Here is a 15,505-nt window from a genome sequence, read left to right as displayed (position 1 = left end):
TATTAGTCAAGCTGAGGAATATTTGGTTCAAAATTGTCCACTTTAAAGAAAATAAGTATAATTATAGTGTCAGTAATAATGTAATATATGATAATCTTAGGGTAAAATTCAAAATCGTCCCTGAGATTTGCTGTCAACTTCAAAATCATCCCTGAAGTTCTATTGAACTTCAATTTCATCCTTCAAGCATTTTTTTTCACCGGCCAAATGAGAAGAAATTTTACGAACTCCCAATATTGTCCTTATATATGGTTTTTTTCTAGACGTGGACTTAATTAAAAATTTATGGGTTATTTGATAAAATTCCCTCATTGAATTTTGATATCTTGACAAATCCATTTTTTGTAACTGATATTTGCTAAATTCAATCAACTCAAAATACATTATATGCCCCAACTAATTATTCCAAAAAATAAAAATATGCTGATAAATGCAGATCCCCTCCTAATAAATAGCACCGAAAAATTCTTCAAAAAATTATGCCCCAAAATCACGCTCCAAATGCACTCGAAAATTATCGTTTGTCCACCGTCTACACCAAGTCCACCCAAGAATAGAGATTGTTGTTCTAAGGGAAGAAACGTATTAAAGACTAAAAACATCTTTTTTTAAGGAAGCCACAGTTGTTCGTAACCGTTAACATGACAAGATGGTTCAAAAATTAGCGGCGAAAAATTGTATATCTTTTAATATCAAGATTAAATATATGTTATTTCTTAGTTAGGCGTATAATAATGGTGATAATTAAGTGTTTTAACTAATAAAAGTTGTTTTCCATTTTATCTTAACATGTAAAATAAAATTGGGCTCATTATAATGACACTTTGTAATGAGGGTTTTGTCAAATTTTCCCTAAAATTTTATACATTATTTAATATATAAATTTGATAATTAGGCTCTATATTTCTATCATTAAAGAAAGGTAAACAGTCATTTTTTTCCAGTTCATCTTCAGTTAATACACATTCTACTAGTTCGTCTTACACAGCCCACATAAATTGCATAATAATTAGGGATTATTTTAAACTAACTACCAAGTGGATTACACTCTAAGGGAAACCCCTTAATTTCGAAAATATTTTAACATACCCCCCTGGGCCCCTCTGAAGTACCTATAATACCCTTTTAAAATCAGTTTTAAACCCTAGACACTCACATTTCGGTCTCTCGTCTTCTCCCAGATTCAAAATCCCGCCTCCACAAACCTCCCACCGGTGATATTGCTTCCCGGAGCCATAACTCTTTCTCCGGTGGTCGGAATTCGATGGTTTAACTACCATTGGATTCCTCTCGTCGGGCTCTTTCTTTTGGTGGTGTTTTCATTCAGTTTGGAGCGCAGATCTGTTTCTGTAATTTTTTTTTCATTCGACGACGATGGTCTTGCCGGAGGTGTTCTTTGTGTTCCACCAGTCGAAATTTGACGGGCTACCCACCGTTGGATTCCTCTCGTCGAGATCTATATTTTGATGGTAATTTTGTTTATTTTTATGTTTACAGATTTATTTCTATAATTTTTTGCATTTGTGGGTGCGCGAAACTGTGAGTGTTTAGTAGCGGCGCCTAGGGTTTTGGTAGGAGGCGAGGGGGGGGGGGGGGGGGGGGGGGGTGAGGATTCACTGTATGTTTGATTTAAAATTTGTAGCATTTCCCAGCAATAACCTCTCTCGATCTCTTAGTGTTTGTTGATTTTTGAGTGTCTTGATGTTTCTTCAAATTTTGTTGATTTGCAACTAAGTAATTTTTTTTTTTTTTGATTTTGCAATTGCAGCTTATGAAAGCCATTGATCCTCTCCTTGAAGGTGTCAAAAATTTGGTTGAAGTCACATGTGAAGCAGTGTTTGACAAACTGTATACATTACTATACATATATAGTAACATGTAGTTATATATGCATATATTTGTGTATTTTCATTTTTTATTTTTTTTTTTGGTTCTGAGGTGATTTATAATAAAAATATTGACATTTGTAAATTTTTATTGGGGTTTATGAATTTCTTTTGTATAAGTCAGTATTCGTGTGTGTATACAATTGATCGACTAAAAATATGGGGAAAAAAAACGAACATAACTATGAATTGGTACTATAGTTACATGTAGTTATTTTCAGTACAGCAAACATATTACTTTGAAAATTAAAAAAATTAAAAAAAATAAAAAATTAAAAAACTAATTTTTTTTTAAATTAAAAAATTAAAAAAAAATAAATATATATAAATTTAACAAACAGGTTTATTATTATTTATTAAAAAAAAATAATAATAAATAAATCAGCGAAAATGATAAATACAGTACCAGAAATGCTGAATGCAGTTTGGCCGAAAATTGCATATAAGGGTAATATAGTACTTTCCCTTCTTCAGGGGGAATGTCAAAGGATGATTTGAACTTGGGTTTATACCTAGTTTATTTGGTGGCTAGGGGGTATGTAAAATAACCCCTAATAATTAACATAATAAAAAGAGTTTCACTCTCAAAAAAAAAAAAAAAAAAGTTTCAATATTTTGTTTTTAAATATATACTATTTTAATCAAATTTCATAAATGTTTACATTTTATGGTATTTTATATGACAAATTTTAAAAAAGATTGGGGCTCCATCTCTGAACCCTACAAATATTTAGTTTTATTATTCTAATCTCGGCCCCCACAATAAAATATTTATGGTTATGCCTCTCGATGAATGTATAATGTTTTTCTATGGATTGTTTGTGTTCATATTTGTAGAAACTAATTTTTTTCCTAACATAAATTTTTTTCCAACAACTAGTTTTTCAAACTATTTATTTCCACCAAATTAAAGTCACCTTCTAATAAAGGGTAGTTTTGGTATTTACTTATTTCTTCCCAAATTTACCGGTAAAATGAGGCAAGGAAGGATGATATTGAAGTCAATTAAAACCTCATGAATGAATTTGAATTTGAGTGCAAACTTTAGGGATGATTTTACATTTTACCCGATAATCTTATATTTGGATTCTTTATTATGCAAATTCAGAGTAGAACCATAATTTTTATGAGAGTGGGCTATAAGATAACATATAGGCTGCGGCTATATGCAAGACTAATTCCACTTGTGCAAGACCAAAGTAAAATTTTCAATGTATAAATACTATAATACTCTTATTTATTAAAAAAATAAAAAATTCCAAATATGCAAGACCAAAAATTCAAAAACACAAAAAACCCTATCACAAGACCACAAAACTACAAGACCAACTCTCATCTTCTCCATCCTCCAAAATCCACAAGACCTTTCTCATTCCTCCTCCATTAACCCACATAACCTAGAAATTCAAAATCATCAAAACTCAACAAATCTTACAAAGATGGCAAGTATGGAGTCAGAAGACATCACAACAGAAGATTCTACGATGGAAGAACCCAAGAATGTATGCATTTATGGGTTTTTTTAGCTAGAATATTGATTTTCCAAAAAAAATCCCGCGCAAACGAATTCGACATGTACATGTCGAATTTTACAGGTAAAAATCGACATTTAGATGTCGATTTTGAGGTATAAAATTCGACATGTAGATGTCGATTTTGAGGTATAAAATTCGACATTTGAATTTGTGCTATAAATTCGACATGTCAATGTCGATTTTTACCTATGAAATTCGACGCTTAAGTGTCGATTTGTAGCATAGTTTTTCGACACCTTGGTGTTGATTTTTATTTTTTTCTCATTATTTGTATTTGGTCTTACATGAGAAAAAAAGCCAATTTAATTTATGGGCATACTTGTCATTCCATCTTAATAAAATAGAATCTTTTGGAATCTTTCTTTAATTTGGTCTTGCACAAGTGGAATGAGTATTGCATATAGCTGCAGCCTAACATATATTATACATAAGAATATATTTATAATATTAAAATAACATAAATTAAACTCTTCAAAGTTATATTTCAAAATATAATCATGTAAAGAACATAAAAATTACATGTAATATAATTGACCATTTAAACTACTTGTGAGCTACAAATTTCACTTTTGAATTTTCATTTATTATTCGTGATTGGTGGGTGGGCTAAATGATATAAATTTGGTGAATTAAATATAGGAGCTCTTTGATATAACCTCTTCAATACTTGCACCCTTGCACCAACTTACCATCTCCAGAACCAGTTGAGCTACACTCATGCGGGCAACCTCTTCAATACTTCTTTTAATAGAGGAATGTCCAAATTATTTTGCACCATTTGAGAAAAACCCCTTCCAAAATTTCGGCCACCCATTTTTCCTCTTATGTCCCTCGACCTTACACATCCTCATGAGTCATGACCCATCAGCCCACTATATCCATGACCCACCAGCGCACTATATCCATGACCCATAGCCGTGTCTTTCTCTCTTTTTTCTTTTTATTTTGTTTTATTTTATATTATATTATTATTGTTTTATTATTATTATTATTAATTTATTATTATTATTATCATTATTTTATTTTATTTTAAAATTTTTACAAATTTTTTTTTGTTTTTTTAACTTTTTTTCTTTATCACGGGTGTTAATTATCAGGGGTGTTAATCGACTATGAAACATATTAAATCGATTATGATGAACTATAGTCGATTCAGGAACGGACTACTAAAAATAAAATGCAAACTCAACTATATTTTACAAAAACAAACAATATACAAACATTATAATTGATTTATACAATTGTAATCAATAAACAAATAATTCAAAAGAAAAATAAAAATTGGAGTCAATCAAGCATATTAGTCGACTATGATGTGAAACATAGTCGATTAAGAAGCTGCTACTAAAAATAACAAATCACAACTGCGAAAAAATGCAAAATCAACTATATATTACAAAAATAAAAAATATACAAACACTATAAATGATTTATACAATTGAAATCAATAAACAAAAAATTCAAAAAAAAAATAATAAAATTGGAGTCGATCAATCTTAATCGACGGCTAGAGCATAGTCGATTAGCTTAATCGACTATGAACATGTACATAGTGGATTGAGGTTTCAGCGTGCGCGAAATTCTTTACACGCGTCGTCCTCAACCCAATCCACCAAAAAACCCTAAATCCGCCTCCCTGACGTCACCACGCCGTCGCGGCGACCATAACCACCGCCCAAAACAAAATTTGTGATACCAACTTAACAAAGCAATCGAAGTTTCCTTTCAAATCATCAATTGACTAATCGAACAAATACACACAAAAAGAAAAAAAACACAATTCCATCGAGATGGAGAAGAAAAACACAAAATTGAAGTGTTGGGAGCTACTACAACAGATCAATCACGAAAACTAGTAGCAATATATTCCTTTCACGATTTCATCGAAAAGAATAGTAGAGGAGAGAGCGATGAAAGAGAGAAATCGAAACCACGACTCCGGCAACAATCGACGAAAAGCCATCTTTCTCGCAATTATTCCGGTAACAGGCGGCGAAAAGTCGTCTCCCTCGCATCGGCAATTGTGCGAGCTTAGCCCTAGCTGTCGACCCACATAATCCAACATTGATCTGTTGAGAAGACAGAGAGAAGAGATGTGGAGAGAGGGAATGATTTTCTGATCGAGAGAAGAGAGAGAGAGAGAGAGAGAGCAGAGAACGGCGTAAGAAGTGAGGAAGTAGGGTTAAGACAATTATAAATCAGTAGGGGTAATATCGGTAGTTTACTTCTCTTAATTAGTCATCCTAACATCTAAAGGGGTTCTCTCAAATTATTATTTAGAGGAGGGTCTACCTCACATCATTTCCCCAAGTGAGGGGGTTATTGCTAATATTCCCTTAAATATATAATACCTTAATATTGTATAATTTTTTTATTATTAGGGGACCTAAACTCATCTCTATGTATAATAATTCTATCTAGAGCAGGGTTCGCCGGAACTGTGTTGGAACGGCCGAAACGTTGTCCTCCGTTCCGGAATTCCTAATAAAAACAATTTTTACTGAGTGACGCGCAAGAACACCGGGATAACGGCGGGACAACCGAGACGTGACCATAGAATAATCATGTCGCGACCGGAACGGGCTGGAACGGCCAGAGGAAAAAAAATCTAAAAAAATATCAATTTGGGGGAAAAAAGAACTTTGGGGGAAACCCCCATACTTTGTTAAAGGAAAGAGAAGAATATCAACAAATCCTACTTAAAGCTCTTATCACCAAAAAGTCCCAAAACTTACTATTATATCTTCGAAGTCCTAAAATAAAAATATTAATATTATTTTTTCCAATTAGTCATTTTTTAACTTCCCCTACTAATTTTTTTTGTTTAATGGACCGTTTTCTCACCTTAACAAACAAACAAACAAAAGTTTAACAGTCGCACCTAAACTCATTTTTTTTGACACATTGCCATATAAAAAGATGACTTTTCAGGGCCTAATTATTTTTTCAAATTAAAATACCTCAAAAGCCCTCTAGTTTCGTATATTCTTCTTCCTTCTTTTCCTTCACTTATTCTCTTATTCTCCTTCCTCCATTTTCCTCATCGCCCACATCCAAAAAATTATGGTGCTCAATACAATGCGGTACTAATTATTTTATTCCTTTTATTAATAACTAGTATTTTGTCTTGTCCGTTGCACGGGCGGATATTGAAAAAAAATATAAGATAAGCAAAATTAGAAATTAGTAAACATATATGAAATGTAAAATAGCAAAACAATGGAACACTGAAAATGTAAAAATTCCACTAGTTGCAATCATAAGCTATATCTATTTTAACAATAAAATTTAGAGTAAAAAGCAGTTTACCCCCTAAAGTAAGGCCCGTTTTGCACTTTGCCACCCAAACAAAAAAAATTTGCACGTTTTTACCTAAACTCGCTATTTTGTTGCATAATGCCTAAAAATTGCCATTTTCCGGCAAAATTCACCGGAAACCCGAGCACGTGCACCACACATGAGATTGACAGGGGTAATATTGTCTTTCTCCTACATTCTTGACTAGATTTAATTTTCTCTTTTTTTTTTTACATCTTTTCTGCCTATTTTTCTGTTTCTTTTTTCTTTTTTTCTTTTTTCCTTTTGTTATCTGCGTGCCTCTCTTTATCAAATTCATTGAAATTCTTTTCCCCTCATTATTCTTCTTCCCCATCCTTTCATCGGTTATCGATTCTTACCCCAACTTCTTTATCCCATCATTTCATCACCTATCGCAGGAAGAAATTATTACCCAAATTGTCATAGAGAGAGAAGCGAGTAAATCTTGTGGGTTTCTCTCAAGATTGTTGTACAGGCAACGACGTTGAGAATCGACCTTTTGATTATTTTTTATTCCTCCAACAAGACGGTGTGATTCCGACGCATATTAATTCGGTGCCGGAAAATAATATTATTTGTAGCCAAAAGTGGGTGTATTATAAATTCGCGTCCATTTCTCGATCTCGCAAATCGGGGAAGAACAACTTTTAACGATGATGATGCGAGAGAAACTAGTTTTGTTGTAGCACCAATTGAAGCAGCAACATTAATCTCTGTAATTTTCTTGATTTTTTTTCCTGTTCCCTTCTCTCCTCTCTCTCTCTAAAGTACCCACATGCTGATGTAAGTAAAACACAATTTGAGTACTGGTGTCTGATAATTAAGGGGAGATTAAGGTTTGCTTCTGCTCTCAATTTTTTGTTCCTTTTCTTATTCTTTTTATGTTTTATTTTGGAGGTTTTTCGAGGATTTTGTTATTCTGCGTTTTGTGTTTCTGCACTCTGTTTCACGAACAGATGAGTTGAGAAAGAAGGCAGATGGGGAAAATTAAATGGAAGAGAAAAAAGGAAAAATAAAAAAAAAGAAAAAAAAGAAAGGCAAATACAATTTTGCCCCTGTTAATCTCACATGAATGGCACGTGCACAACATTCCGGTGAAAATTACCTGAAAATACTACTTTTAGGGCACCGTGCAACAAAAAATCGAGTTTAGGTAAAAACGTGCAAAAAAAAATTGTTAGGGGGGTAAAGCGCAAAACAGGTCTTAGTTTAGGGGGTAAACTGCTTTTTACTCTAAAATTTATTACACATACCTGTGCTAAAAAAAGAGAAAAAAAGTTAGTACTCGAAAGGAAAAAGAAAAAAAAGAAAAAAAAATATAATTAAAAAGAAAAAGCAAACGTTTAAAAAAAATTCAAAGTTGATTGTGTTTAGTGGGGAAGGAAAGAAAAAAAAAAGAAAAAATAAAAAAAATAATTAAAAAATATGTGTCCTATAAAAAATGAGAGAAAATTTAGTGCTCGAAGAGAAAAAAAAAAGAAAAAAAAAATATTTAAAAATAAAAAATGTGAAAAAAAAATTAACCATGTTTAGAGGGGGAATGATAGAAAAAAAAAAAAAAAAAAAAAAAAGAGGAAGAAGAAAAAAAGAAAAAGAAAACAATTAAAAAAAACCGAAACGTGTTCTATAAAAAAGGAAAAAAAGAAAAAGAAAACAATTAAAAAAACCGAAACGTGTTCTATAAAAAAGGAAAAATAAAATAAATAATTTTGAATGTGCTATAAAAAAAAAGAATAAAAAAAGCAATATTTCACAAAAGTATTTATAAAAAAAATTGGTTTTAATTTAGAGATTCGGGGCAAACATTTCTTTTATATATATAGATGATAATGATTAACTTTATTCAGTGTTGCACTCTTAGAGGGTGTTTGGCTAAACTTATTTTAAACAGCTGATAAGCTCTTACGTCTGATAAGATGTTTTTTGATCTGATAAGCTGTTACATCTTATTTTTAGGATTATTTTTTAGAGTATTTGGATAATGAGCTTATTTAATATTTTTATACATTATAAGATCTTAAATAAAAAGGAGGGGTAGATGTACTTAATTAAAAAGATCTTATTTGCCAACTTATTTTTTTAAAAATTAAGATCTTTTTAAAAAAAAATACCAAACACTTTGGAAGAGCTTATAAGCTCCAAAACATCTTATAAGCTCCTTTTAACATCTTATAAGCTTAGCCAAACACCCTCTTAATCTCAAAATGCATTTGGTAATAATATATCATATATTTTATTAATTGATTTATATAATATATAGATAAGTTTGCAAAACTTTTTGAAAGAAAAACTATGTTTGAGTAATAGTTTTCAACCTAAATAGAACAACTAGTAAATTGGTAAAACTAAAGTTGAGAAAAATTCGTTGTGTATTTCGATCTTTATGAGATCTTATTTTTATTCAAACAACAATAACGAGATATTTCACAGGTTTATGATATATTGTACACATGTCTGACAACTGCAATCATCAAACCGGCACTCATCGCAACCGAAACACACACATTTCTCGCAACCCTCGCATTTTGGATCTCTAGGACAACCTCTACAAACTTTTCGACTTCTTCTCTCCTCAGCATCATTGCACATTAATCTGGACATTTGAATAATAAAAAAATTATCAGAAATTACGATTTTCATATTATTTTTCATCTTTTTTTAATGTTTGCAAACAATATATTCTAAATTTCATCGAATAATAAAGACAACCATTGAATAATGTAGGATTGAGCAGATGACTTAATTATAGCAAATAATATAGTTCGTATGCAAATTCTAACAATTTTAATGTGCATATTATTTGTATACGTAAATAGTTGATGATAATGATGGTTATATATACTTACGAGTGGTTCGGCATGTCTGAACATTCCCAGTTATTATTGACGAGAGCATTATGGTAGATCCTGCAAGCCTCTTTACTCCGAACACTAAATCTACGATCTTTACCACATTGAGAACAACGTACAAATTCATCTCGATGAGTTACTTGGCGTAGAGGTCTTTGAAAAGTATGTGTATAATACTTTAACAAACAAGTCTTCCATAGAGCAAGTTTGTGTCCATCGTGGCGGAATACCCAAATCTGACTCTTCCAATTGTTGTGGGCGTTAGTTCTTCCAGCGTGTTTTGCAAACTCAATTGGAGATATATTAACTATGACATAAAAATAAAATAATGATCATTCAATTAAAGCCATCGTTAACATAAATTTATTTAATTTAGCACTATGTAAAATAACAATAAAAATTGATGTTGTTGGCAAAATATTAGTCTAATTAAAATCATTTTCCTGTGGAGAAAATATGGTGACTATTATGCACATAATTCGATAAGTTATGTAATATAGAAAGCGCCAATTAATAGATAAGTATTAAAACAAGAAATTAAATACATATATATTTACCTTTAGAACAATCATCCCTAAAAATTGTTGTTATTGGCAAAATATTAGTTTAATTAAAATCATTTTCATGTAGAGAAAATATGATGACTATTATGCACATAATTTGATAAGTTATGTATATAGAAAGCGCCAATAAATAGATAAGTATTAAAACAATAAATTAAATACATATATATTTACCTTTAGAAAAATCATCCCTAAAAATTGATGTGGTTGGCAAAATATTAGTTTAATTAAAATCATTTTCATATGTAGAAAATATGGTGACTATTATGCACATAATTTGATAAGTTATGTATATAGAAAGCGCCAATAAATAGATAAGTATTAAAACAAGAAATTAAATACATATATATTTACCTTTAGTACAATCATCCCTACAAGTGCAGTCGATCTCGAGTTTCCCTTCAACATAAATTCGGAGTTTTCCAGGTGTGTCTCCATATCGGGGATTTGTGCAACCACAATCAATCTCTAAGAACTCTTGAGTGTTTTGCAAGACTCCGTAAAAATTGGCTAATTCTTCTTCCTTGTACATGTTTAATTATTTTGATGAAGCTCTTTAACAATGTTAAAGAAAAATTTAGTAATAAACATATTTGATTAGTACCATTATATTAGAATAATCATAATCCTCCACATCTATTGAACTCCATGTAGTTACGTTATCAATCCTTTTTTCATAATATTAAGAATTAATTAAACAAAAAAAAAAAATGAATTTTACAATGCACTTAGACATTTATTTCAACAAGTTATTGTATTTAGGTTAATAAGAATATTATCATGAAATGTAAGTAAAAATTTAAATATAACTTAAAGCTCTTTAAGAAAAATCTATATTAAATTTTCCTAATTGCAACAATTAATAGAATTCAAGTTATACTTATAACATACATTGTTGTCATACTAGTAATATAATTATATTTACAAGGAACGATAAAATTTGTTATGACCTTAACTTTTGATACATGTAATTATCTATGATTAACTAATATGAATATAAAAAAAATTGCTGATATATGAATATATAAACACGAAAAATAACAATATACGAATAAATAACATTATGTAAATAATCAGCAAAAAACATTATCATACCATGCTATGCTATTGTAGTATTCTTCGGAATTTTTTTATGACATATATATATATATATATATATATATATATATATATATATATATATATATATATATATATATATATATATATATATAGTTTTATGAATAAATTCAACTTCTTTTTATGATTTTCTTAAACAACTTTATCGATTTATATATTAATAACAAACACATTATAAATAGAAAAATGAATATTGATAAATCATGAAAATATAATGTATTTAACCTTTACTTTCAAATAGATGCAAAAGAACTCGAAGATGATGTTCTACTTGCCTCAGAAAATAAGGAGAGAAAAACTAACCTTGGATTTTGAAATTTGTTTTTGAATTCTTTTCGAATACTTCAATGACCGTGATATTGTCCGCGCTATGTTTATAGATATATATAGAGTAGCAAAACACGGAATACAATTAATTTTCGTTTTTTATTTTCAAGATTCGCAGTAAATTTCTCGTTAAAATTTGAAAATAACAATTATTAAATATTTCCATGTTATTTTTAACGGTATAATGAAATAAATACATAACGTGTATAGGTAATTATGTATTTATGGAGAATACATCTTACGGATCGCAAAAAAAAAAGTACGTCTTTTCGTTCTTGCAGTCACAACGGTTTAAACTTAAATTTTATTTATTTATTTATTTAAAAAAAATTGTTACCATTATTGTAAAATCATATAATTAATAAAATGAAGGAATTATTTAGGTTCATACAAGTTTTAAAGTTTATGGGTACACATGCAAAATCTTGAATGTAAAACTCTATTTTGGTTAAATTGTAAAGTTGCCATTTTCTCGGTTTTTCCAATGAAATTGTCAACAAAACAACAATTGTCGACATGGACGATCATAACTCCAAAAGTTTACGTTTTTTCGCAAAAAATCAAATAAAAGTCAAAAGACCTACGCTCTATGTTGTGGTATAAAATTTCTTCATATATACATCTCTTCAATATATTATTTTGATGGTCTTTTATGTTTAAATTTTGAGTCTTGTTTGGGCCTTAGCCCATTAGTCATGTGACATCAAATTCGTGAACTCTAATATTTAACTAGTTTTAGAGTTATTTTGTGAATTTCTAGTTATTATCTTTTAAACCTCTGTAAATTAATAGAATTAGCAAAATTTAATTAATTTAGCGAAATAACATATTCGAACTAATAATTTAGTAGGTTTTTACCGAGTCATGACCACAAAAAAATATTATTTAAGCGAGGTTATTAATTTATCGAGGTTCTAATGTATAACTGTTGGAAGTTTACTTAAATTATATATTCTTGATTACTGCATTTAGACATTTGTTGAGCCAATAATTCAATATATACAACACACTTTTGTCTAAAATTATTTGGTTAGTCTTTTAACATTGATTGTAACTTTGCAACTATATTATCCATGATTTTGTCCTTATAACTCAAGGGGTCAAAAAAAATTTTGAAGCAGAAATGTTGGATGGCTAAACTCATTTTTTGGCGATTCGATATTGTTTAGTACTCCCCAGAAATATTTTCCTAATTTTAGAAATTTTAAAATCGTAATAAGGTTTTTTTTTTTTAATTCAAGTTTTAATAGGATTTTCAAAGTTTTTATTAGGCATAGGGTTTAGTTTTTATTTGTTTTGGATTTCACCAAATACTATGCCAACAAACTTATGAAAATTTATGAAAATCTGAGAGTGTACTTCTCAAAATTGAGTATCTTAACAAAATATGATAGTAAACTTATTAAATGGCAGTGAAATTTTGGAAGTTAACAACGAATTTCTTAAAATTGACAATCGACTTTTGAAAATTGAGTGAAAATTGAAAGTTTTTTTTTTTAATTGGCAGCGAACTTCTAAAAATCGTCATTGTATTGCGATTTATGGCACATAAGCACCTGCAGTGTTATCAGTAATGTTTGTAAAAATTACGGAAGACGGACTTTTATCGAAACCAAAAACACTATTATTCTTATTGTCAATAAAATTACATAGAGGTGAGGTTTAGTTAATTGCTATTATTTAATTTTGTCTTGTCCTTAATCCTTTGAATTAAGTATATAATCCATGAATCTTTTTACATTTGCTAAATTAATCTCTTGCGCTTCAAATGGTCAACTCATTTCGCCCAGCATTTAAACATATCTATTTGATATGTATTCTAAATTAACTATATAGTTTAGGATGATGCATGTGACCCTAGTTGGTCGTAATTAATATTGAAATTAAATTACTTAAATATATAAAAGTTACAATCTTATACATTTAATTTACTTACTGTCAACTGCAAGTTGTGCTAATTTGGAAATATGTGTCATGAAAATATTAATATTGAAAAATTAAGCAAACACATATTAACTTTCTCATATAAAACTAGGGGATGAATATAACAAATCTTAACTTTTGCTTACTTGAATACCAAAAAAATAAATAATAAATAATTAATAGTAAATTACTTTAATACCCTTAATAAAAATCAAAACTAAATAAAAATATTACAAATATTATTTTTCTTTCTTAAATACCAAATAATCAAAAACCCTCAACACCCATTTCTCTCCTCACTCACAAACCCCTCACCTCCTTCACCTCCTTCTTCTCCCTCCCCCAAAAACCCTCCTAAAAAACCTCAAAACTAAAGAAATCAAAACCTTACACAACTTGCAAAATGGCGTCAAATGACAATAGAATGGTAGTTTGCGAGCAAGGAGAACCATTAAGGTATGTATCCATGTATTTTTGAGCTAAAACATCGACTTTGATTCTTTTTTTTTTAAATCCGCCATCAACTTTCGACACATACAGGTTGAAATTGTGCTTATTTTTCGACATGTATGTGTCGAAACACATAACAATTGATATTATATAGTTTTCGACGGGTAATTGACGAATTTATACTCATTTTCGACATTTAAGTGTCGAAAATAGCGGTGAAATTCGACAGTTACCCGTCGAATTTGTCGATTATTTTCGACACCTAAGTGTCGAAAATAGGGGACGAATTCAACACTTAGATGTCGATTTTTCCCTGTTGCAAATTAAATTTACTTGTCTAATATTTTCTCCACTTTTGTGTAGATCGATTGCACCCATTCATTTACCACGTCAGAAAAATTCCCAACAAAAGAAGCTTTAATGGCATGAGTTCGTGAAGTATGTAAAAGAATTGGAATGGTGTTAATGATTATGGGTTCGAGTGACGGGGATAGAGAACGTAGGACACCGTATGTGATTGTTCGTTGTGAGCGTGGGGGCCTTTACGCTGGCAAGAAGGTACCCGGTGAAGATGATCAAAGACCGGGAAAAAAGGAGCACCGATTCAAAGAAATGCAATTGTCCGTTTAAATTGAAGGGGACAAAAGAACACAAGGATGATGAAAAGGCTCGGTGGAAATTGGATGTTTATAGTGGTATTCACAACCACAACTTGTTTGAAAACTTGCACAGACACTCTTATGCTGGAAGATTATCAAAGGAGTAGACTTCACTTGTTCACACTTTGAAGAAAGCAATGGTGAAACCAAGGGCAATTCTAAGATTATTGAAGGAAAAGGACCCGTCTAATGTAACTGGTATGAAGACAGTTTACAATACTATCTCTAAGTTAAATTTCAATGAATTATCTGGGAGATTTCAATTGCAATTATTGTTCGCCAAGTTGAAAGAAGATGAATACCTCTCGTACCATAGATCGAACGAGTTGAATGCGATTACCGACATGTTCTGGATCCACCTGAAATGCATTAAGTTGGCACAGTCGTATCCGTACGTATTCGTCATCGATTGCACGTACAAGACCAATCGTTACGGACTCCCATTTCTTGAGATTGTCGGTTTTACTTGTACCAACATGACGTTCTCCATTGCTTTGCATACTTGGTTCACGAAAAGACGGAAAATTTCGAATGGGCGTTGCGTTGTTTGATGGAGGCCATGACAAGTTGTCATCGGCCTAATTGCATTGTAACAGATCGAGATTTGGCTTTAATGAAAGCAGTGGCCAATGTGTATCCATCGAGTCATCACTTGCTGTGTCGGTGGCATGTGAACAAGAATATATTGGCCAATTGTAAGAAAATGTTCACAAAGGCCATCACCAAATGGAAGCAATTTCAGTCGGCTTTTTAGGCTCTCATTGAAAGAAATACTATAGAGGAGTTCAATGAGGATTGGGAGTCAATGAAAAGAACATTTGTCGGTTATCCGCCGGCTATAACATATGTAGCTAATTCATGGTTGGATCCGTACAA

At 30.6% G+C, this 15,505-nt stretch overlaps 2 protein-coding genes across 2 annotated transcripts; one reads left to right on the top strand and one right to left on the bottom strand.

Moving 5' to 3' along the window:
* Window positions 1-9,003: 9,003 nt before the first annotated feature.
* LOC105978118 (protein ULTRAPETALA 1) lies at window positions 9,004-10,683 on the bottom strand. The gene is made up of 3 exons (XM_088814869.1): window positions 10,506-10,683; window positions 9,586-9,895; window positions 9,004-9,332 (listed from the first exon to the last, which is right to left on the bottom strand). Exons 1-3 carry the CDS (start codon window positions 10,681-10,683, stop codon window positions 9,164-9,166), a joined length of 657 nt encoding a protein of 218 aa, XP_088670995.1. The 3' UTR covers window positions 9,004-9,163.
* Window positions 10,684-14,766: 4,083 nt separating this feature from the next.
* On the top strand, window positions 14,767-15,180 carry LOC148772167 (uncharacterized). The gene has a single exon (XM_088814868.1). It carries the CDS (start codon window positions 14,767-14,769, stop codon window positions 15,178-15,180), a length of 414 nt encoding a protein of 137 aa, XP_088670994.1.
* The last annotated feature ends 325 nt before the right edge of the window (window positions 15,181-15,505 follow it).

The sequence above is a fragment of the Erythranthe guttata genome, chromosome 2 (genome assembly GCF_056151865.1).
Source record: "Erythranthe guttata isolate IM_541 chromosome 2, IM_541, whole genome shotgun sequence".
Classification (NCBI taxonomy): Eukaryota; Viridiplantae; Streptophyta; class Magnoliopsida; order Lamiales; family Phrymaceae; genus Erythranthe; species Erythranthe guttata.
Note: the sequence above shows the minus strand (reverse complement) of the source record. Positions and strands in the feature narration are given on the sequence as shown.

Coding starts and splice junctions, on each gene's coding strand:
- LOC105978118 (XM_088814869.1), bottom strand. CDS start 10,683: ATGTACAAGGAAGAAGAATTAGCCAATTTTTACGGAGTCTTGCAAAAC. Junction 9,896..10,505: donor TAGGGATGATTGTACTAAAG/GTAAATATATAT, acceptor TTTATGTCATAG/TTAATATATCTCCAATTGAG. Junction 9,333..9,585: donor TCAGACATGCCGAACCACTC/GTAAGTATATAT, acceptor TCAAATGTCCAG/ATTAATGTGCAATGATGCTG.
- LOC148772167 (XM_088814868.1), top strand. CDS start 14,767: ATGGTGAAACCAAGGGCAATTCTAAGATTATTGAAGGAAAAGGACCCG.